This window comes from Tubulanus polymorphus, chromosome 7, assembly GCF_964204645.1.
Source record: "Tubulanus polymorphus chromosome 7, tnTubPoly1.2, whole genome shotgun sequence".
NCBI classification, from domain to species: Eukaryota; Metazoa; Nemertea; class Palaeonemertea; order Tubulaniformes; family Tubulanidae; genus Tubulanus; species Tubulanus polymorphus.
The window spans coordinates 12,004,895-12,029,371 of NC_134031.1; the positions used below are offsets into that span (position 1 = coordinate 12,004,895).

The 24,477-nt window shown below is 36.4% G+C and overlaps 1 protein-coding gene and 1 long non-coding RNA gene across 5 annotated transcripts in view; one reads left to right on the plus strand and one right to left on the minus strand.

The window, feature by feature from the left end:
• Positions 1-214: 214 nt before the first annotated feature.
• LOC141909016 (uncharacterized) lies at positions 215-2,720 on the minus strand. Of its 2 annotated transcripts, none has more exons than XR_012619660.1 (3): positions 2,257-2,720; positions 1,262-1,363; positions 215-1,051 (listed from the first exon to the last, which is right to left on the minus strand). It is a non-coding gene; the product is annotated as an uncharacterized LOC141909016 (long non-coding RNA). The 2 variants fall into 2 exon arrangements; XR_012619659.1 differs by having other exon boundaries at positions 1,262-1,481.
• Positions 2,721-2,857: 137 nt separating this feature from the next.
• The window catches only part of LOC141908713 (uncharacterized), a 112,953-nt gene continuing 91,333 nt past the window's right edge, over positions 2,858-24,477 (plus strand). The window contains exons 1-5 of one of the 3 annotated variants that reach the window (XM_074798870.1): positions 2,858-3,045; positions 12,743-12,805; positions 12,971-13,109; positions 13,185-13,287; positions 20,134-20,305. In XM_074798870.1, the coding sequence (XP_074654971.1) occupies positions 2,955-3,045; positions 12,743-12,805; positions 12,971-13,109; positions 13,185-13,287; positions 20,134-20,305 (568 nt within the window). In that variant the 5' untranslated portion in view covers positions 2,858-2,954. Of the gene's footprint in view, positions 3,046-12,742; positions 12,829-12,970; positions 13,110-13,184; positions 13,288-20,133; positions 20,306-24,477 lie in introns of all 3 variants that reach the window. The other 2 variants (XM_074798872.1, XM_074798871.1) reach the window with 2 other exon arrangements.

Below are 24,477 nucleotides of genomic sequence, written 5' to 3' on the forward strand. Positions count from 1 at the left end.
GCACTAAGCAAAACCGCTCTTATTGGAGCGTTTTTACTTAATACGCATGCGCTAATCATAATTATATATTCATTCTGTAAAATAGAAACAACTGAACATAGAAAATTCAAACGCATGTGCACTAGGCAAAACCGCTCTTATAGGAGCGTTTTTGATCAATGCGCATGCGCTAATCATAATTATATATTCATTCTGTAAAATAGAAACGACCGAACATAAAAATTCACCAATCAGATTTACACAATACATTATACAAGTATGTTCGATCGTTGTATTGACAAAATTTATAGTTTCAACTAATACATTATTTTATTTATAATTCCAACCAGAACTTTTCAATTTCTGGATCATTGTCAAACATTTTTTCAATATCGTTTAAGTATTTTACTATATCAGAAAATGACAAACTTAAAAATTGGAATCTTTTATATGTAATTAATCTCCCTACACTTCTTAATTTTCTTTCATACCCAGCACTAATACCTATATATTTTTTAACCCAAGAAGTCCAAGAAATCCCCGCAGTTTGTTTATTAAACATTAAAAATCCCCTATTTAAACAATCCCCGAAAATGATATAATCCCATAAATGCTTTGCTTTTTTAAATAACAAGGTTCTATAATTTTTTTTCAATAAAACAGTTATTTCATTAAATGATGTTACACCTTCTATTTCTTTAAAACTTACATCTTTTTCATTTGATAATTTTGATTTTAAAAACTTATTTAACTCATTTCCGCTCATTTTCTTTTTAGTTTTTGTTCCTTTTAGTCTTAACAATATTTCTACATTGGTTGTTGGTCTTTTCGGTAATGATGTTACGCTTGATTGCTGGTTTTCTATTATTTTTTCTAAAATTAATGTCATTTCTTGATGGTAATATAAATGTTTTTTAACTTCTTCTAACGTTTCATCTTCTATATCGAAAGATTCTTTTACTTCAGTACCCATTTCGGTTGGTTCATCTTCCATTTCGGTTGGTTCATCTTCCATCTCGGTTGTCCTCTGAGAATCAAGAGTACTTCTTGATACACACGACATTTTATTCAACTAAAAGATATCAGCGGTAGAACAGGAACCGCGATATTATATGATATAAATATTTTCAAGTCTATCGTTTCTAATTATTATAACTTATTATAGTTCAAGTTATTATCTATCTAACGTAAAATAGAATTAACTGTATGAAGTTGTAGTTGTCAAAAGCACTTAAAGGTTTCATATTTAATAGCCCCAATAACTACAAAAAACAGTACTTACATTTAGATTTATAATTGTAAACTATAAACTCCTAATTTCGTTTCGAAAGATAGAATATCCTGAGCACAATGTTACAGCGTATGTCCATTTCCGGGGCGATTTCTAGAATGACACGTCGTTGATTATGCCACGTCATCTAGTTCCGGTTCTAGAATTTTCTCTACACGTTTGTAATATTATGTGTCATAATGTCTCGTCGTCATAGTAACAACTGTAACGGCTGTGAATTTATAGATTTATTCCATAGCTCTGTACATTGAATGTATATAGGTTCAAATAGAATCATGTTCTAGTATAAACATCGGATCCTCAACATATTGTTCATTATTTGGATCATTATTCCATAATTCAATAAATTTCTTTCCTTTTGTTAACTGTTCTGAATATAACTGAAAATATTCTAGTTTCAATTTATTCTCTAAATGTGTTTTAGTTTTATTGTGTCTTGCTTTTTGAGACTTATCTATATTTATCTTACATGTTGGGCAGTAGTACTTATTTGCTTCCATTCTAATACTATATTTTTTATTAAAATTGATTTTAGAAGTTCAATGATTTAAATGTTATTCATATATATATGAATATTTTAAGAGTAATAGGGGTAATAGGCTTTCGGGTTAAAGGTTGAACGGGCGGGTGAGTAAAAATGAAAAACATAAAAATAATTACAATTTCTACTTGAATTAGGAGTGAAACTCATAAAATGAAAAATAAATTCGAGCGTGTGAGAATTTATTTTTCATTTTTATGAGTTTCGCGAGTAATTCAAGTAGAAATTGTAATTATTTTTATGTTTTTCATTTTTTACGAGCTCGACCGTTCGACCTTTGATCTGAAAGCCTATTACCCCTATTACTCACAAGCACAAGCAACAGAAAGCAAAGCGTGTCACACTTCCTAGTGCAACTTCTCAGTAGCACCGAATTAACTAAACTAAACTACGTGGCATCAAGCGCAACAAAATATATTTGAAGCATGCAGGATCATAAACGTACCGTTGGGTGAACTTCGACTCGATTATTTGAAGTATTCGACTTCTTCGGTCAAATTCTGACGCATTCGACGTATTTTCCCCGTCGGCTTCACGCGATGATCCACGAATATGCGGTTAAGCGCTGAGGTGATGCTCCAACTTATCGTAGAAATCTTCCTCGCTGCTTATCTTCCAAGACGCCGTGGCCCCACGTTGGGCGCCAATGTCGTAACCGCAAAAAAAAGCATGCGCGGGTTACTGATTAAAGCGGCCTCGACGACTGGATTTTTCGAAGAAACAGCGACAAAATCCTCACAGTTGACTGCTCACCATCCGGGACAACAACCTGAATATTAAATAACAAAACGAGCATGAACCATATGATCATGAAGTTTATTACATCAGGGAAGTGTCTCATCACACTTCCCTGATTACATCAACCTGATTCTCACAATGACCCGGCAAAACTGATCTGGTCAGCTCATATCAGGTGTTCCTCAGAGGGCAGCACAATACAACCATGAAGCAAGTTGAGCTAATAGCTGCAATGAAAATACTGGCTACCACATCGTATTGAATTGAATTGAATTGAATTGGCGAACCTGATAGATCTGAAATAGGCCTATCCCAGACCATCATTGATTTATGTTTAGTGGATTTCGGATTTTCAGGATAGGCCTAGGCCCTAATTGTCATCAAATTACACATTAGGCCTAGGTGATGGCAGCTTCTTCCTACCGATTTGAGGATGGAGTTGAGAGTGCTAGCGGTGAAGAACATAATACTCCAACCCCTGGAAAGGTCAATCAAGGTAAGAAACTAATAAATGTTGTTTTCAAAAATCATGGTCATATTTAGCCTACTTCCAGGCTGGTGCGGTACAGTCGGATTTTGCCGATTTTTTCGGATTAATCGAACGATTTAACAATCTCAAAGGCACTCAAATCTTTCTCAAACCACCCAGTCCAACGCAGAAATTCGTTAGGCTATCTTTAAGATCAATTTTACGAAGCGGATTGGATTAGGCCTATCATTAACGAAGTTACGAACTGTTGAAGTGACATAGGCCTACCTATCGACCGATCTGACGGAAAGTTGGCCCCCTTGTCTTTTTATAGGCCTATATAGTACCTAGTCTATTTCAACCTGACTTGAGAGCATTTCGGGTGGCCTAGCTCGCTCATTTTTGGTAGTACATACTTCACCCAGTCCTGAGAATGGCCGGTTCGCGGAGCTCCGTATACTGCCTATACTAAAGATCTCGCGTTAACCACCCACCCAGTCACGTAGTCGTTATTTTACGTCGAAATTGCGGACTGGCGCTCAGTCAGCACTTTTACCACTCAGTACTGGGCAACTACTCATCCGATTTCAATAAATAAACTAACTACACTGACCTTATGTTGTTATCTTTTCATTGTTTACACTCTAAAGAATATATTTGAAGTTCAAGTGGCTGGAAATTGCCTCTATAAATATTTTAGTACCGCTTTTGTTGTACTAAAAAACGGTTCCTCGCGAGACTCACCCGCATGAAAAAATCAATATCTTACCAACACAACAATAGATACCGCTCTGCGCGACTCGTGGATATTTGACAAGTCATGGAAAATCGTTTCATACACAAAATACGATGATAAAATGACTAAATAAACACAACAGTAAGAACAAGAAAGATCAGAGGTTTGCAATGATGGTTTATTTTTTGAAATCGGTTGAATGAGAGCTGAGAAGTGATGATATAATTAGAGTTGAATTCAAAAGAATTTAAAATCGCCGCGCATATGGCTTCCGCGACTTAGTGTCAGGGGTCGCGTTAGCGATATACCACTGACACTAAGGTTCTCAGTGAAGTACATACCTGATAAAGGTCTAATTAGGACCAGAAAGGACAGGCAGTCAACCTAAATCATCATTTTTTAATCCATTTGAAACTGTATTGAAGGATATCCGAAAAGTCTTCATTGAGTTCCTGAGAGAAAAGAGACTCCATGATTTGAAAGTTTAACAATATGTCTCCATGCCTACCAACTGAAGTTTGATACGTAGGCATGGAACCAAATTGTTAAACTTTCAAATCATGGAGTCACTTCTCTTCATTTAACCCCTTTCAGTGAAGACTTTTTGGATATCCTTCAATACAGTTTCAAATGGATTAAAAAATGATGATTGAGGTTGACTGCCTATCCTTTCTGGTCCTAATAAGACCTTTATCAGGTATGTACCACCAAAAATTAGCGAGCTAGGCCACCGGGAATGCTCTCAAGTCAGGTTGAAATAGACATTAGGATACTGGGGTCAAAATTTTTTTTGTCAGGTCCCTGTGATTCAGACCCAAACTGTCATCAGCAATTCAGTACACTGGTTTATTTGGCGCTATTGCACTGTCGTACCCCCCTCATAAATATTTTTATTTCAGCATATTTATTATCAGGGAGGTCTAGGGATTCAAAATCAGTAACTTTTGACCAAAAAAACTTACTTTTTCTAGGTTAAAATTTTGTCATTTTTGGCCCTAAATCGCGTGTATATTCGCCGATTCGCAACGTCAACAACGCCATATTGGGTGTCAATCAAAGTATCTAACACTCCACTGAAATGTCATCACATTAAAACTTTGCAAAAACCATGTTATCAAACATAACCATCTCTGAAAATGAAGCGTATGTTTGCATTTTCATACTTAGCTATTGATTTAAAGATGTTCTGATGAAGAAAAGTTATTAAAAAAATTTTGTCAATTCAATTAAATTTATTGAGATATATTTATTTATATGTTTTTGGGTGGTAAATAATACGGAAACATGCCCGACCGTCGGTTTGAATCGAGAAAATCGGCCCCAAATTATCAGAATTTTGGCTTGGAAAAAATTATTTTTTTTGGTCAAAAGTAATTTATTTTGACTCTACAGACCTCCCTGATTAATAATATACAGAAATAAACATTTTTGGGAGGGGGGTATGAAAGTGCAATAGCGCCGTTTATTTTATGGTATCTACACTAGAAAGTACATTTTAGCCTGGATTTTGTCTCGAGATCGTCACTATTTTTGAACCGGACGCCATATTGGATGGGTCAATCTAAAGTGAAGATTTATTTAGAATATTTGCTGAAACAATGTTTCATGACCCACTCATTTTGAGGAAGAAAAATATAAATTTCTTGTCTATTTCAACGATGATATCTAGCATTAATAACCCCAGTGACAGTTGACAAAAATTTGATTAGTTTTATGTACTGATTACCCTCACATCGTTTCAGTAATAACTTAAGACACAAATCTTCACTTTAAATTTCAAATATGGCGTCCTATCGAAAGATCGTCACGATTCTGAGATAAAAACCGGGCCAAAAATCTGCTTTCAAGAAGACTATATCACAAAATAAATCACTGCATTGGATTCTGTGAGACATTCTGAAGTTAGAACAGTAATTTGTAATTCAGTAGATTGCGTCAATCACGAGAGGGTGCGGATCTGCACTTTTACCCTCTGTTGATAATTATTATGGAAGTGGTTATTTTACTGGTTCCGGTAACCCACTTCTGAAGGATATTTTGCTGGATATCGTCCTCGCTAATTGGCTGATTAACTGCGCGCATGCGCAGAGAGGTGTGCGACTTAGATAGGTATGTTCATGTCCACGCGGGGCGGCACTATCGATTGTGACGACCATTATTGATTCGGAAAAGTGTGATGCGCGTTTTTACTACGCGTTTTGACATCGCTTAGTAAAATCATTCATAAAACCTGTCAATCAATGCAAATGAGCTAAAAACTTTTGGAATCAACCAATAAGATGGTTCTTTATCACTTGGGGGTTGGTTTAGTGTAGGCCTATAAATCTGCATTTTAGTCGGAAGAAAATAGAAATAAAAAAATACCCTTTTTCAAGAGCAAAATTGGTCGGCTCAGGACCCGGAATAAGCGACGAATCATCAGGAATCGGAAGGTTTAGGATCTTAAAAATTCAAATAGGCCTACTGAAGACCGCATGATTTTATTTCGTGTCGGGGCTGAGCGATCGCTGCCAGAAAAGTCGCTGTCTAAGTTTTGCGTTGAAGCGAGCGATACCAAATGGCGGCCGGCACTTGTTATTGAATGGCGACACGCGCCGCGCTGCTCGTGATGAGATCAATATTTATTCATCGGTCTAGCAGTGAATTTTTGTATTTATTTTCCGATTCATAATTATTCATCACTTTATTTCTGAATATAAGGACAGATTTAGCGAAATGATCGGTAAAAAAAAATTTTGCGCGCGCGGACCACCACTACGCTCCCGTCAGTAAAGCAGCTGTTGAAAGAGGGAGGCGTCTAATGGGATGAATTGAGGCTTGTGATGGGCAAAAATAGAGGCGCGAGATGGGACAGTGAGGCACCCAAGGGGATTTTCCAAAAGCAGCAAAATTGAAATTTATATGAAATATTGTTGAAATTTAGCTCAAAACAAAACAAATGGATTATTATTTAGTTAGGCATATAATTGGTAGTATTATTACTATTGCTTGGTTTATGTTTCTAAACTGATTGATTTTATTGTCATATCATAAATATATTTCAAATTTCAGCGTTTTGAGCTAGGCCAAGCATGATTTTCTGCTATTCTTTACTTAAGGCCTAAATTCATTTAGCAAATAATTGGCTATAATTGGTATATTTAAATCAATTTGCAATAGGAGCTCATAGACCTGACTGACAGGCCTTGATAATCATGTTTGATTCATTTCAAAAATTATGTAGTGAAAAAATTAATTTCACCTGAATCATATCAATATTTCACAATTTTTCTTGCCGTTAGGTTACCATGGAAACCAAATAATAAAAATAATCTATATAATAATAGATTTTCCTAGTTAAACTTAGGGCAAACATAAACTATTGATAACTAGTTATTCTATCACCTTTATACATCATAACTTTTGATCTAACATCGATATTTTCATTATTTTACCATTTTTCGGCTGGTTTCCATGGAAACCATAGGCATTTGGGATCAGATAAAAATTTTGGGTCTTTCAATTGTCACCTGAAAGTGCTATGAGTGTATTGCTCATTAAATTTCTAGTCTATCTCATTCAGTTTAAGAGATATTGAAGTTTGTTTAGGCCTACATGAAATATTGCCTTCTTACCGTATTTTCCGGCCAATAAGCCGACTCGGCCAATAAGCCGAGGGCAGTTTTTTAGCCTAAAATACATGGATTTCATAAAGCTTCGCCCAATAAGCCGAGGCCCTTCATCAGAGATTTTAATTCACTGATTTGTCAATTAGTTCGTCTTAATTGACGATTTAAGAGGCTGACAGTAGCGCCCGCCGATGTGTGAGAGTGCTGTGTATATACTATCATCGCCAAGTGACTGTGCTATATATAGACTCACTCAGCTGATTACTATACACACAGCCATACACGCAGTACGCGGCTCACTGCTGATTTGCCTATATACTAATGTATGAACTGACACGTGGTAGTACGATGAACTCGCGCGTTATATAAATGTATACCATTGCCGCTGTGCGGTGATGGAACAATCAAAGTAAAAATAAAATAGTTCAAAATAGATTATAATTGGTAGTAAATAATGACCTCAAATAAATATCGACCACTTTTCTTGATTTTGACGATCATTGAAAGCATTAGAGTAGCATAGATCAGGAAGTGATTTTTTATGTCAGATCGTATCCGCCCAATAAGCCGATCACGATATTTTGGGTAAAAATCTGAGGCTAGAAAATCGGCTTATTGGCCGGAAAATACGGTAGATCACAGTTTTTGTGTATTGAAACATGAAGACACTTACTTTTCACTCAAATTTTCAAACTTCAATTTGCGATATTTCGAAAACTACTGAAGATCATTCAAATATTTAAAAAGCATATTGTTATTTGAGCCCTCCCCATTCCAACAAGCTTTCTTTCAGTAAGATTGGAGCTATTTGAATTTTTTATGGATATAGCTAACTTAGAAAATTCGAAGGAAGTGTGGAGAACAGAGTTTGAGAAAAAAGAGCGCATAGAGCGAGACTCAAACTCAGGCCAGTAAATTACTAGCCAGCGTCTTCCCACTAGATCACAGAGCTTGCTATAAACCACCTGAATGTTTTAACTACCTATATATAGCCTCACCTTACCCTTACCATATCCCTCGTGAAATGTAACCCTCTGGACCCTCTTCTCACGTCTTGACACTAACCCTATCCAAACCCTAACCATAAACCCAATTAAATGATTTATGGTTATATAATATAGGCCTATGGATCCGGCAAAATATCTTTTACAAGTCGGTATCCGGATCCAGAAAAATAACCACTTCCTTTTATTATTAGGCCTATAAATTTTCCACTTTCCAGCCAAAAATTTTTCATAGGCCTAAAATGTAACTCCTCTCAGATTCGACTAATAACAGCTAATAAACGTAATTTTCAATTTTTTCAGAAATATAACTCAGCGCCTGACCATTTTGAATTTGCGTATAATAATATAGGCCTATTATGAATTAATCCCGTGTAATTACTGGGTCTAAACAGCGACAAGAATAACGCAAAGATCCGTCATCCATTGATAAAAGTGCACCCCGAAAAGCCTAAAATTTTCCGGATGACCTAGTCAGTCACCTGACTGGTTTAGTTTCACAATCGGATATTTTCACAAACCACAGTCAGAAATGGGAAGGTCATTTTTAGGGTTTTCTGTTTCTTCACAGAAAACTCTATTGAGATTCGTGTGATTATTTTTGGTTTACCTTTATCAGCGATATGAAGTTGGCATTGAGCCAATTCCTGTAAAATCGCGGTACGTTTTTTAGCCCACTTGGGACTTTAGTCCCAGCGGGCTATTGCGTTCACTTTTCGTTCGTCCATCCGTCTGTAGATGGAATCCAGCTATTTTGGGAAGTTTTGAAGACGCCTCAATGTAATGTCTTGATATTTGGCTTACACATGTATCTACCCTAGACACATCTTCAGCCCAAAAACTGGCCCTGTCAGAATCAAGATGGCCGACTGGCCACTCTTTGAGGGAAATTTTGAAGATGCTTCGATCAATTACCTTGATCTTTCGTATATATTTGAATCCCCCAAGGGCCTATCAGTTTAAGAAAAATTGAGTCGATCGGACTCAAGATGGCTGCCCTATGACCTTTTTAGTGCCCAAAAATGTCAATTTTGGCACGAATTCTGAGTCCTGTAGCTTCCTACTGGTTTGCCATTTCTCATTGCAATTAGTGATGGGTATTCTTTGGAAAGGGAAGTTTTATACCTGAGACAGGTATTTTTGATCAGCCAATTATGGCGCAATTGGCGGCCATCTTGGTGTCATCAGTACTCATTCGTAGGTGGGAAAAAGTTTTTCCACATAATGTTGATACCTAAGCATAATTAGTTACCACAATCAATTAGAAAGTTGTAGCCCATAACGTGTTCTATGATTTTGGTGAGTTTCAAGGTCATTGGTTTTTGTATATGGCCACCAGGGGGCGATGAATAATACAATAACTTAGTATTTCTATATGTTCGTACCTATGCATATTTTGTTACCACAATCGATTGCAAAGTTGTAGCTCATGACATTGTCTATGATTGTGGTGAGTTTTAAGGACATAAGTTATTCTGTGTGGTCACCAGGGGACGTTGAATAGTACAATAACTTAGTATTTCTTTATTAGACTGGTACCTAGGCATATTTTTGTTACCATGATCAATTGCAAAGTTGTAGTTCATGACATGGGATATACGGGGAATTCCGGCGCTACTATAATAACCATGGGAAACTATAAATGGCGAACGTTTGATAGGACTAGGTGCCGTAAAGGTGCGTATTCCAAATGCTCATTGCTGGTGAGAATATAATTATTTCACATATCCGCCATAGGTATCGTTTCATTTTAATCTTTGGGGATTGTTTTGATTGTCATTGAAGTGTAAGAGAACATTCACTAACAGATAAGGCCTCCACGTGCGTACGGAGTGCATTAGACTGTTACGTACACACTTGTACAGTATGTTCTATGAATGTGGTGAGTTTCAAGGTCATCGCTTATTAGGCCAGCCGTAGGCTGAGCCTATTACTATACAAATGGAGCGAATTTAAATGACATGGTTTCCACACAAAAGGCTCTTTTGCTTGCCAAGTGAGGGCATATTCGAACAAATCACGTATTTAAGCGTAATCCATTCTCGGAATTGTAGCGAGCAGAATTTTGAAATAGGGTCTCATAAAAATGTTTTCTGCATTTTTCACGAAAGTTAAATCGGGAAAATTTCAATTTTTATCAGCCAATCAGGAAGTTGTGTCTTCCCTGTGATTGGTTTATCTGAAAATATCAGCAGATGTTCACGTGAATTATCGCGATTTCATTACTGGCGCTTTTGCGCATGACGTCATGTATCAACACGCGACAATACTTCCGCGTTCGCTACGTGTTCGCTGATTGGCCCATTTACTGGGAAATTCCACAGAAGCCTAATGTGGTTTGTTACAAGCGCTGTGATTGGCCCGACCCGATTCTGGCATGGCTTTAGCTTAGTGGGTTCGAATCCCTTGACGGGTGAAGATGATGTATCCTATCAATATCTATTGAAACAAATAAGTTTCCCGGTTGGGCAGCCGCGGATATCTACCGGAAGTGTTCCGGTTCGATATTTCGAGGTTTCTTTGAATTTTGGAGTGATATTGAAATCCGGTAAATACCAGCGGTAGATTGTGAAAACCCATTGCATGATATTTGTATTAGGCCTACTTAATCAACGAAAAGCGTCGGGGCCGCGCCAGGAGTTTTCGTGATTCAAGTAGCGCAATAGCCTACTTCTTCGTGTTCGTCCACCTCAATTTTCACTCCGCCGATCTCTGACACGGCTCTGTCCCCGTCGGCGCTGTGATTGCACTTTCGTACCACCAAAATTTTTTATTTCTATATCAGGGAGGTCTGGAGAATAAAAAAGTCAAAATTTGGATATCACATAGGCCTGATTTCATCGAATAAGTCGACCATGGTCGTTACGTTTCCGTACTTATTACCACCTAAAACCGTCTGAACAATTTTGTCACAACCAACATTTCGTTTACAGAAATCAGGTGTTCACGTGAATCCGCGGTATCGTCTACTGTTTTACTTCCGGGTTTTATTTTAAGATTTAAAATTGTATTTCAAGATCGATTTCTATGAAATCTTTAGTTGATTTGGTGTTTGGGAGGAATTTTTATTTGCTCTACAGAAAATTCATCCTTGACAATTGCGCAAGGTTCGCGAAAAAAAGGTTTTACCAAATCGGGTGTATGACCTTGATATGCTAATTAGCCATGTGCCCGAATTGCAAATTCAATCAAATTTTATTCTGCCAAAAAATGTTAAATACAATTCGCTTTCCGAGAGTTAATGGTATGCTGCATAGAACTAAGTTGTTTTGAGATGGGTCTTGAAGCTATTGAGGTCGAGAGATAACCATCTAGATAGTTCGTGAGAGTTCCAAAGTTTTGAAGACGCTTCAAGGTAATGTCTTGATATTTGTTTTATACGTGTATTTACCCTAGACACATCTTCAGGCCAAAAACTGGCCCTGTCAGATTCAAGATGGCCGACTGGCAGCCATTGTTGTTCGCCAAAATCAGCACTTTTTACACATTTTTGAAGTTTTCGAGGGAAATTTTGAAGACACTTTTATCAATAACCTTGATCATTCGTATATATTTGTATCCCCCGAGGGCCCATCGGCATGAGAAAAATTGAGTCGATCGGACTCAAGATGGCCGTACGGTGACCTTTTTTGTTCCCAAAAATGTCAATTTTAGCCTGAATTCTGAGTACTGTAGCTTTCTAATGGTGCGCCATGTTTCATTGCAATTTGTAATGGGTATTCTTTGGAAAGGGATCTTTTATATCCGAGAGGGTATTTTTGACCAGGCAATTATGACGCAGCCATCTTGGGGTCATCAGTACTCATTCGTAGGTGGAAAAAAAGTTTTTCCACATCATAATTGATACTTAAGCATATTTTGCTACTATAATCAATTGGAAAGTTGTAGCTCATGACATGTTCTATGATCGAGGTGAGTTTCAAGCTCATTGGTTTTTTATGGCCACCAGGGGGCGTTGAACAATACAATAACTTAGTATTTCTATATTAGGCCTACATTCGTTCCTGCTGTCTGTGTTAACACACGATTTTACTATGTAAATGATATTGAGCAGGGAGTGTATATTGATAAATATAACCCACAGATTACATCATTTATAAAAAGCAAATCTGACAGGCTGGCCATTGTGCCCCTTGGGGCTCTTGTTGTATATGGTCACCAGGGGCGTTGAATATTGAAATTGTTGGATTTTTGAGCATTTTAAACCACTTTCCAAATGGTCGATAGGAATCTAGGTGCAATTGTATCCTGAATACAGTAGCATGTTACATAATGTGACCAATCAGCAAGCTGAGTTTTTTTCAATGTGTTCCTCATTCATGAGCAAGTAGTTATTGTGTTGATTGATATGATGAGTCACTGTCATAAGTTTTTAGTTTGCAGACAGTGGATGGTACATGAAGATGCAGTTGTAGCTCATCGCTTACAGAATGAAGAAAGTATGGAAAATTTATAATCATAAGTAGCTATTCTTCCAGTCCGAAAATGTTGCATTTTATTAGAAATGGTCAATTCTAGATAACTCCTTTTTTAGTTTCATATAAGTCGACAGAGATCCTCTTGTAGGTTTATAGGCCGATATTTAAAAATTGTTCTCATTTCAGATAATTACCATTACGACTATAACCGGGAGAATCGAAGAACCATTCGGCAAGATATAATAGATGCCAAAATAGCTCAACATGAAGAGGAACTTAAGGAACAAGAAGAAGCAATGCGACAACTTGAAGAAAAAAGAAGACAGTACGCTTTTTCAACCTATGAATATGTTAGTAGCAGGCTCTCAGTTAATAACATTAATGAAAAATGTATCTTTAGAGCTGAAGAAGATGAGATGATTGCTAAACAAGTTATGGAAGATTTGGAAAGAAAAGAAAGAGAAGAACAACACAATATGAAATTAATTGCAAATCAAGATGAGGTCAGTCCATTCAGTTTCTCTTTTTTGTTAAGATAATTGTTTGCATCCTAGGTCCCAGCCAATATTGTGTTCATATTTCATCCGTTCGGTTGTTTATCTTGTCTGTCCATATATGGAATCCAAGTATTTTGGGAGGTTTAACTCTTTCACTGTCCAATAGTGTATATTGTAACTAGGCAACGTAATTATTTAAATTCTCGATATAAAGGTGTTCTTCTAAACACGCCTTTTAAACTATTTCTTATCATACTCGACCCCATAAACTTAAAATATTTATGACCCTTATAGATAATTCCATCAAAAAATCTTGATTATTGCATCAAATCATATCTATCGGTGGGCTGGACCCCAAATTATTGTTACTACAAGGTCAAATATGAACGTAATACACTAATGAATGTACTATAATTTTCCAAAATATAAATGAAAGTCACAAACAATTACTTTTTAGCGAACCTATGGTTTGCTTTTGCTATCACTAGCTGATGACGTAATGCTTCCAATGCATTTGCCTATTGTGAAAAAATTTCAGTAAAACGGGTGGCACACTTTTTATCTAGATGGTCGAGGGGTCTGATTTTTTTATCAGATGTGTCATATAGTATCTATTTTACGATCTGAAAATTTCATATCATTCCGAACTCGTGTTTTAGTGAAATAATCGAAAATATGCCAACATCAAAGCAAATTGCCGTTCTTTTTGTATACATGCATTTCTGTAAAATAGACCCGGACTGCTAGTACTATAAAGTTTTGGGTGTTGTTCAAAGATTTTCACATAATTTTCGCTGAAAAACGTCTAGATTTACTCCCAGGCCGGGAGTCCCACTCGCGCCTAGCTCTCAATAATGTGGCTCGACCTATGAACTATTGTTTCTTGGATAGATCAAGAAATATGGTAGCCTATAAGCACATTTTCAAATTTCAAGGATGGACAGAATGCGCCGAATGGTGGATTTCAATTTCAAATTTGAATCAATCGAGATTAAGGTTAAATTTCATTTCATAATATTTCAGTATTACATTATTCGATATTTTACACAAGGCCTCCAAGTGCGCGCGGAAATCATTAGATTGGACTGTTACAAACACACCCGCGTACAGTACACTACTATAGTGATACTGTAACGCTGCTTGCTGGCGCATTTGACATTTCATCAGCAGAAGAGCGCTGTGTTTTCTGTTTGATAGAATTTGTAATAAATTGTAATTTCTTGTGGCCTGAAAATACTAAGCAGCAAACTATAGGTATAGGTCGAGGTCTGAATATTGTAGTGGTAAATTCCAGGATTTAAAACGATCTAATACGCCTATTTCTTACTGCACCAGTATTTTAGCTTCCCGACCATACATTCAGCCACCCTCTGATATGTGACATCATATGAATTTTATTTGAATATTTTTTCATATTATGAAAATATTTCTTTGAAAATATAAGATAGTTTCCATGCCGCGCCTACCTGTATCCTACGAAATTTTGGATGTGGACCGTAAACAAATGTATATCTTTAGTCTTATTTGACTACAAAATAATCCTTTAAGAAAGATAATATACAATATTTAAACTTGTAAAACTTTGAAGTCACGAATTAAAAAGATTTTTCAAGCAAATGCCCTTACCCCAAACAACCTCTAGCTTTCAAGGTAAACCACACTTTGCCCATGGGCAATTTATCTAGATAGTCCTGAGATCTGATTTTTTTATCGGAGGTGTCATATAGTATCTATTTTAAAATCTGAAAATTTCACAGAATTCTGAACTCGTGTTTTTGTGAAATAATCGAAAATATACCAAAATTGAAGCAAATTGCCGTTCTTTTTGTATACATGCGTTTCTGTGAAATCAAAGTAGACCCAGACTGCTAGTTCTATAAAGTTTTGGGTGTTGTTCAAACATTTTCACATAATTTTAGCTGGAAAAACGTCTAGATTTACTTCCAGGGCTGTCTAAACGAAGGGGTCTGACTCGCACCTAACTCTCTTATAACGTGGCTCGACCTATGAACTATCGTTTCTTGGATAGATCCAAGAAATATGGTAGCCTTTTAGGAACATTTTTGAAATTCAAATGTGGACAGAATTCGCCGAAGGGTGGATTTTTATTTTAAATTCGAATCAATCGAGATCAAGGTTAAATTTTATTTCATAATATTTCAGTCGCAATGTTGACATTTTGTTTCTACAGATCTAAGTTTCAGTTTCTTTAATTATATATGTGAATGACCCCGATGTGTCTCCATACACTAGACACCGCGCACTACCGCATTTCCTGGTTTATTCACACGTGTATTTACACGGTATTTCTGCTCATTGAAGGTTAGTATATATGAATAATGATTGTCATTGGTCCTTAGTGCCCTGAAAATGTCTACTACAGCAAGATGTTAGTACGGGACCGACGGACAGGATATCAATCTCTTGTCTAGTTTTACGCTCTGATTGCAATTCAATTCAATGCAATTTAATTTTCACTTTATATCTATTGATCTTATTACGCATTGTTTTACAGATACCGGTACGCCAAGAATGAATCAACACTTCGACTCATTGAAGCAGAGATTGTTATCCTTTAAGAAAGATAAAATACAATATTTAAACTTGTAGAACTTTGAAGTCACGAATTAAAAAGATTTTTCAAGCAAGATTTTTGAATTATAGATTTTTTCAAGAAACACGTTTCAACCAACATTCTACTGATATGATTAGGCCTAGCTCCTATCCTATCTTTTGATATAAATATTATTATCTGAAAATAAATATGGTTCAGCCCACTTGGGACTTAAGTCCCAGCGGGCAATTGCGTTCAATTTTCGTTGTGTGTCCGTCCGTCCGTCTGCTCGTTTGTAGACGGAATCCAGTTATTTTGGGAAATTTTGTAGACGCTTCAAGATAATGATTGATATTTGGGTTACACATGTATCTACCCTAGACACATCTTCAGCCCAAAAAATGGCCCTGTCAGATTCAAGATGGCCGACTGGCAGCCATTGTTGTTCGCCAAAATCAGCACTTTTAACACATATTTCAAGTTTTGGAGGTAAATTTTGAAGACGCTTTGAACAATTATCTTGATTTTTTGTAGGTATTTATATCCCCCGTAGGCCCATGGGCATAAGAAAAATTGGGTCGATCAGACTCAGATGGCCGTCTTGTGACCTTTTTTGTGCCCAAAAATGTCAATTTTGGCCTGAATTCTGAGTCCTGTAGCTTCCTAATGGTTTGCTATTTTCCATCAAAATCTGTGGTGGCTATTCTATGGAAAGGGATCTTCAATAGCTGAGACAGGGATTTTAGATCGGCCAATTATCACAATTGGCAACCATCTTGGTGTCATCAGTACTCATTCGTAGGTGGAAAAAAGTTTTTCGACATTATATTGATACCTAAGCATATTTTGTTATCACAATGAATTAGAAAGTTGTAGCTTATAACGTCTTCTATATTGTGGTGATTTCAAGGTCATTGGTTTTTGTATATGGCCACCAGGGGGCGTTGAATAATACAATATCTTAGTATTTAATAATAATAATAATAATAATGGATAATAGTAATATATTTTCTTATATAGCGCACCCCTACATGGTAATCGGTGCGCTTTACATAGATATAAATCATTTTAACCGTATTAAAACATAATATGAAAGATCAGTTATACATTTTTCTAAAAAAGTATGTTTTTAAATTTGATTTAAAACATTCAACAGACGGACTTAGTTGAATGCTCATGGGAATTTCATTCCATAAGGCAGGAGCTGCAAATTGAAAAGCCCGGTTTCCAATTGCACGTTTGGAGACTAGACGACCTAGACGACGAGGTTTTACTAGACGACTGGTATCATGACTAGAACGAAGTGACCTGGTTGGTGTATAAATTGACAGCAGGTTCTGGAGATATTCCGGACCTTGGTCATGAAGACATTTATATGTGATCACCAACAATTTAAATTCTATTCTGATGGACACTGGTAACCAGTGCAATGACTTTAAAATTGGTGTTATGTGCTGTGATTTTCTAACTTTACTAATCAGTCGAGCAGCATTATTCTGAACTAATTGCAGACGTTTGACCAAAGTAGCATTAGATGCAACTAGTAATGAATTAGCATAATCAAGTCGGGAGGTAACTAACGATCAAATAGCTGCCTTACATGATGCATCATCGAGTAGATGCCGAATTTTGCTGATTGAATAAAGATGATAGTTAGCTATTCTGCAAGTATTGTTAACATGGCTAACAAAAGAAAGGTTATCGTCAAAAGTTACACCAAGGTTTTTCATCTGACTTGAAGGAGAGATAACCTTGTCATCTATAATAAGATTGAGATCACTAGGCAAAAGCCCCTAGGCATGTGATGATCCCATAATTATAAATTCAGTTTTCTCACCATTTGCCTTCACCTTGTTGATGGTCATCCAATTGAACAATACACTAACGAGACAATTAATTTGCTGCAATGTAGACATGACATCAGCAAGGACTTTAGGATTCACTACTTTGTATAACTGGTCGTCATCTGCATAAATATGGTATCGTGTAGAAAATGACCTTATTATTGCACCTATAGGCTGCACATATAAAGTAAAAAGTATAGGACCTAAAACCGATCCTTGTGGAACGCCACATTTGAGTGGCTTACTAGTAGAGCTTGATCCCTTGACGACAACAGTTTGAGTCCGTCCCTTAAGGTAAAAACCAATGACAGACAAAACATCGGCCTCGAAGCCATAAGTTACCCGAAGACGTTCGAGAAGAATCAGTGCTATGTCTCAGGGCTATGTAGAGCGCGATAAGCCGATTGAAAAGGCTCATAGAGATCATGGACTTTGAGATGTTCAGTTATTCTGCAAACAATTACCTTTTCAATGACTTTCGAAAGAAAAGGAATGTTAGATACGGGGCAGTAATTTTTAAGTATTTGATGATCAAGGGATGACTTCTTTAAAATTGGGTGAATAATTGCATCCTTGAGAGCATCTGGAAAAACTCCAGAAGTGATACACCTGTTTACTATATTGACCAAAACATGCAACATTCCAGACTCCTCAAAATTAGATTTCAGCAATATCGTAGGAACCGGATCCAAATTACAAGATTTGGCCGGCATAGAACCTATGAGTTTGCTAAGCTCAGCACAATTAGTCTCAGCGAAAATAGATAATTTTGGTGCCATGGTTTGATCAAGTTCATACATAGGATGACATACATTCGAATCCAGATCATCACGAATCTTTATGAGTTTATCAGTATAATAGGTGCTGAACTTCTCAGCCACCTCTGTCACCTGCTGGTAAAATCTTAATGTCCCTATTTTAAAAGTTCATGATTAATTACTCTAAAAGTTTGTTTTACATTAGTCATTTTACACTGATAGTATAAAGCTTTTGCCTCTTTAATCATGAGGACAACACAATCTCTTTGTGAAACAAACATTTGCTTGTGAACCTTAAGTCCGCTTTTCTGCCACTGCTGCTCTAGTTTTCGCCTGAGTTGTCGTGCCTCATGTATTTCGGCGGTGTACCATTTTGACGTAGTATTTTAGTATTTCTATATTATATTTCTACCAATGCATGTTTTGTTACCACAATCAATTGCAAAGTTGTACTTCATGACATCTATGATTGTGGTGAGTTTCAAGGTCATTAGTTATTCCATTAAGACACCAGGGGGCGGGGAAAAGTAGAATAGCTGAGTATACCCTTATTATATTGGTAATTAGACATATTTTGTTACCATGATCAATTGCAAAGTTATAGCTCATGACATGTTCAATGAGTGTGGTGAGTTTCAAGGACATTGGGTTTTGAATATGGTCGCCAGGGGGCGTTAAATAGTAGAATAACTTAGTATTTCCATATTTAATTGGTAACAAGGCATATTTTTTATTTTACAAAATCGTAGCTGCTGACATGTTCTTTGATTGTGGTTAGTTTCAAGGTCATTGGTTTTTGTATATGGTCACCAGGGGGCGTTGAATATTGAAATTGTTAGATTGTTGAGCATTTGAAACCACTTCCCAAGTGGGCATGGTGTCCCTGGACCCCTAGTTTTACTAAAGGGCGAATTGAATGGATTAAGCAAAAATATATTTTGTAATTGGTTTTTCACTAAAGTTGAAAGCCGTTGGTTTCATATTTTATTAGAAATTGATAGCATCGAGTCTGATATATACACGACTGGAATACTTGTTTTATCATCATAAGTTGAAGCATAAACTATGCAGTCTAGACAAACCAGTGTTTGTATCCCTTTTACACTGATTTTGCACTTATTGAAGGATTGCTTTAACGTCTTCTGTAACTTATTTGAATCAAAGAAAGAGAGAATTCGAAACATTAATAAAGATGCTTAAAAAAATCAATATCAGATGAAAATGAATATACATAAGTCTGAAATCAAATCCCACAATCACGAGATCGTAAAAGTTTTATAATATGGAAACTATTAGAATTTATTAAGAACCTGAATTTTCGGTTTTACACTAAAAACCATTTGAAGGAAGAAAAATGAAAATGGTTTTCAGACAGTTTGATTCTTTATTTTGTCAATTAGTGTTTTTCATTCTCAAAATGGCCTGAAGTTTGCTTTTCAAATGGCCTGGAATGGCCTGAAATGAAGCCTGGCCTGGAGGCTATGAACCCTGTCAGTAGTTTCTAAGTAATGCTAAGTTAACATTAACATTGTCTTATGACTTCCAACCATTTTACCGGGTGGTCCACAGTTAACCAATGCCGATTGAATATTGAAATCGGCAGAATGTTGAGCATTTTCAACCATTGCCCTAATGAGCATGATGTTCCTTGACCCCTAGGTCAGGCTTATGACAACAAAAAGATTTCTATTTTTAGCAATTTGCGAAACAACTACAAGAAAAAGAGCGACGTCGATATGAGCATTACCTTGAAAAGAGAAAAGCAAGAGAATTAGCGAGGGAGAGACGTAGATTAGAACGATCATTAGTTAAACAACACAAGGAAATTCAAGGACTGTCTAGTGGCATAAACATTAGGAGTCATTCAGGTTTGGATTTATTTTATTAATTCGTATACATCCAGTTTGCAATCATGTAAAATGGGCGCCTCAAAATGTGAAATCACATTCACCTATATTAAAATCATAATTGTACTGTCAAAGTTCCCATATAGTTCACGTATTTCAAATGTTATATGTTTCAAACTTGGTACGTAGGTAAGACATGGTCTGAGAAACATTCCTTATACATTCCTTACATTCCATTATACCCCCACCTGGGCTGTAGTCTACCTGGTTTAAATGCACTGACACTGCAAATTATACTAATAGGGGAACTGCAGTGAAAAACTAATTGGCCATTCATCTCTACTCATGTTGCTTAGCATAATACTAGTTGAAATTTCTAATTCTCCCTAATTAAATCATATACAACGATTTTCATACTGTTATCACCAGAATTTATGGCAGATGAGAGCCGCCATATTTAAATTCTTAAGTGAGGTATGTAACATTGTTGATGTAGTCCTGACCCATCACATACATGAGTGTGTACACAAATGGATACACTCATCAAAGATCTCCGTTGAAAATTGCTATTAAAATACTCCTGGGCTGTCAGTGGGGTCTCTCATATTATTTATCCGTCCACTCAGTGAAACATATCCAAATAATTGCTGATGTGGCATTATCAGTGGTGCTAGTTTTCCGGAAATATCCTTCTGGAAATTTAAGATCGCCTCCATGGCACACTGATACAGTCACTCTCTATTTAGTACAGTCTTGAATGGTCTTGAATAAAATTTTGAGCAGCAATGAAATAATTGCCTAATATTGGCAGTGGAATGCTGTCATCTATTCATCTTATCAAATGTCCATTGTGTTCATTAGTTCGTCAGTATTGCTTTGTCTTACAACACGTGTTTATTAAGCCAGCCATAGGCTGAGCCTATTACTATACAAATGGAGCGAATTTAAACGACATGGTTTCCAGAGTAAAGGCTCTTTGACTGTGCAACTGAGCATATATTCAAACAAATCATTCATGAGAGCATTATCCATTCTCCAACCAATTTTGAAAGAGGGCTTCATTTTATGTGTGTGAATTCCTCCTTATAGCAAAGTATAAACCCTTTCAATACCACTACCGTATGGCATACGGTACAAATTGACAAGCTAGCATACCCGTACCGTATGTGATACAGTATCACTTAACCCTTCTTCTAGAAGGGCATATCTATCAGTATCAGCCGGTGCTGCCATCTGCATAAAATCCAAGATGGCAACAGCCAGGAAAAAATAATTTGGCTGGATGAAATGGTTCAGCAGCTCGTATAGGCCTATGATGCTGACAGTGATGTTGGTGACTGGAAATTTGGTAGTGAACAAATTGAGAGTGACAACGAATATGACAGCAGCAGTTCAGATGATGAGACTTAGTCAAAAAATAGGTTTATAGTGCCGGCTATGATTTTGATGATGAAAATGAAATCAGTGACAATTTTTTAGACCCTGTTGATACGGTTGTCATGGCAACGGACACCAATAACAAAAATGAATAACCAGAAACTGTCCATCCTCAAGGTCACATATATCCAAATAATTTGTCTTATTTGTAAGCCCAATGGTCATCAACACCATGGTATACAATGTATCAGTCTCAAACACATATACGTAACAATTTTCTGAGGCCTGAAATTATACCCCAATGAAACCCCTTACATCTGGCCTTCTGACATATCATGGTAAATAAGTGGAAAAATAAACTTTTTAGTTGTTCTATTGCTTTGAAATTTTAACTACATAAAGTAAGGATATATGGCATACAATTTCAGTTGGAATTGAATAGATCAGTGCATTTTGCTGGGAGACAGAGCACTTTATCTGAAACTTAATCATTAATTTTTTTCATGGCGGCCATCGTGGAGTATGTGACCTTGACCTCAAGTTCACTTATATCCAAATTATTTATGTCTACATTGTTGCCCCAAAAGTTATCAACAACATGCTATATAAATTTTCTGTGTCAGATACCTTGGTAACTATTTATGAAGTTTCAAATATACCCCTATAAACCCCTAAATTCCCTCCGGTACAGCAGCGGAGACACTATGTGGTATGGAAAGGGTTAAATTGACAAAGAGTAAGCGATCAGAACCGCGACGAGCATTCCATAAATAAACCAATCGGATTTCAGGACTGTACTAATACATTGTGACAACAGTCGCGACAATATGAGCTTTTGGGTGGAATATTCTTATTTGCGCCACAGAAAATATCACTGACAATTGTGCAAAGTCCACGAAAAATAGCTTTTTCTCAAATCGGATGGATGACCTTGATATGCTAATTAGCCATGTGCTCAAATTGCAAATTCAATTTTATTCTGCAACAAATATCAAATCCAATTCAATTTGAAAAGCCTTGAATTCAGCACCTTGGTCTTGAATATTGATTTTAGGGCCCTAAATTTCGAAAATGTTGGAAATCTGTAGATTTATGATTGTTTTTTGTAATGATGGAAATTTTGATTACACCGTGACGATGTCTGATGCACGGTAAATAAATTGTATTGATTTCTTTTTTTATCCTTGGAGATCTATGTTGTACAGTAGGTATCTATTTGAGTCATTGGGGAAAACCCACTACTATATATATATATGATGAATCATCATTCAGTCGTGTGTGATTACTGCATGCATAGCGCTTTTCATGGAGATGATGTCAATTTACTTTGACCATGGATCCTCTCTGAAATCCTGCCAAAAACATCTGGTTGAAAAAAGTTGTGTTTTCATCAGATTTAATTAACTCTTATCAGACCAGGCTTCCTAATTTCAACAATACCCTCTCAGACCAGGTTTTCAATAGACTAATTACAATAAAACAAAGGCCCTTTTTTAAAGTCCTGTAGCTCCTAAAATATGGTGACCCTCAATACGCAAAAAAAGTTTATGAATGCATTCATTTGTGGTGGAAAATCATCATAAATCGTGATAAAACATGCGATTTTTGATGATTTTTGAAAACAAAAATTACTACTGGTTACCTAGCAAATATGATGTCTAATGTATGGTATATAAATCGTTTTAATTTCTTTTTTATCCTTGGAGACCTATGTTGTACAGTAGGTTTCAACAAATACTTAAAACAAAGTTGCCTACGGAGCTCTGCGTGAAATATCAAAATTGTCCTACCTTACTGCTGGTAATTTGCATCAAAGTAGCAGTACAGTTTTTACACCGGAATGATGTCTGTTTTCGTTAAACATATATATTATCAACCCTCTTTGTGCACACAACACAATCAGTTTTCCCACCATCAGATCTTTAAATAAAATGGCGTTCTGTGAGACGAAACTCATTGTCAACGAGGCTCGGTTTTCTGCCTTTCCTTTTTTCGACGTTTGGAGTATATCCTTCTCGCAACTGATGGGCAATTTTAAGTCTTAATGTTCTATCCATCGGTTTTTCAGTGACGCTCTCGTAAAGAATGAACAAATTAGTAATTGACGATACAACGATATGCATATGCATTTTAGAGCTTGGTGTTCATCACAAAAATACAAATTCATCTGATCGTTTCGATCAACGCCACTCATGAAGTGGTTATAGTATCTATTGCACTATGTTTTCGACAGTTCTATGCCCTTCTTGTGCAGTTCTATCTCACACACATTTTTCAACATTTGTTTTGTCATGGATAGACAATAAAAGACAAACCAAATGCTTATCTACCCAGTCGATGGCTAGAATATTCACATTGTGCATAAACATTGGTGAAATAGCAACTGACCTCTGGGAATATAGTCATCATTATTCACTATGTGAAGGAAGCGCATAATAGCAATAAACCTACTACGGCTCATGATTTTCTGTACAGCTGGTGTTTCTATCAGTTTGTCGGTTGACCAATAGTTCTTGAATTCCCCTTTTCTACGCAGATGCTGAATTTTGAAAAAGGGCCTCGTTAGGATTTATATGAGCTTTTTCACAAAAATCTGAACGCAAATATACCTGTTTTAAAAAGCCAATCAGATAGCAAAGACTCCTCTATGATTTGCATAGCCACAGAGATCAGCAGGTGTTCACTTGAACCCGCGGTATCGTCAACTGTTTTACTTTATTTTACTTCGGGTTTTATTTTAAGATAAAAAATCGTATTTCAAGATCGATTTATCTTTAGTTGATTTGGTATTTGGGAGGAATATGTTTACATGCACT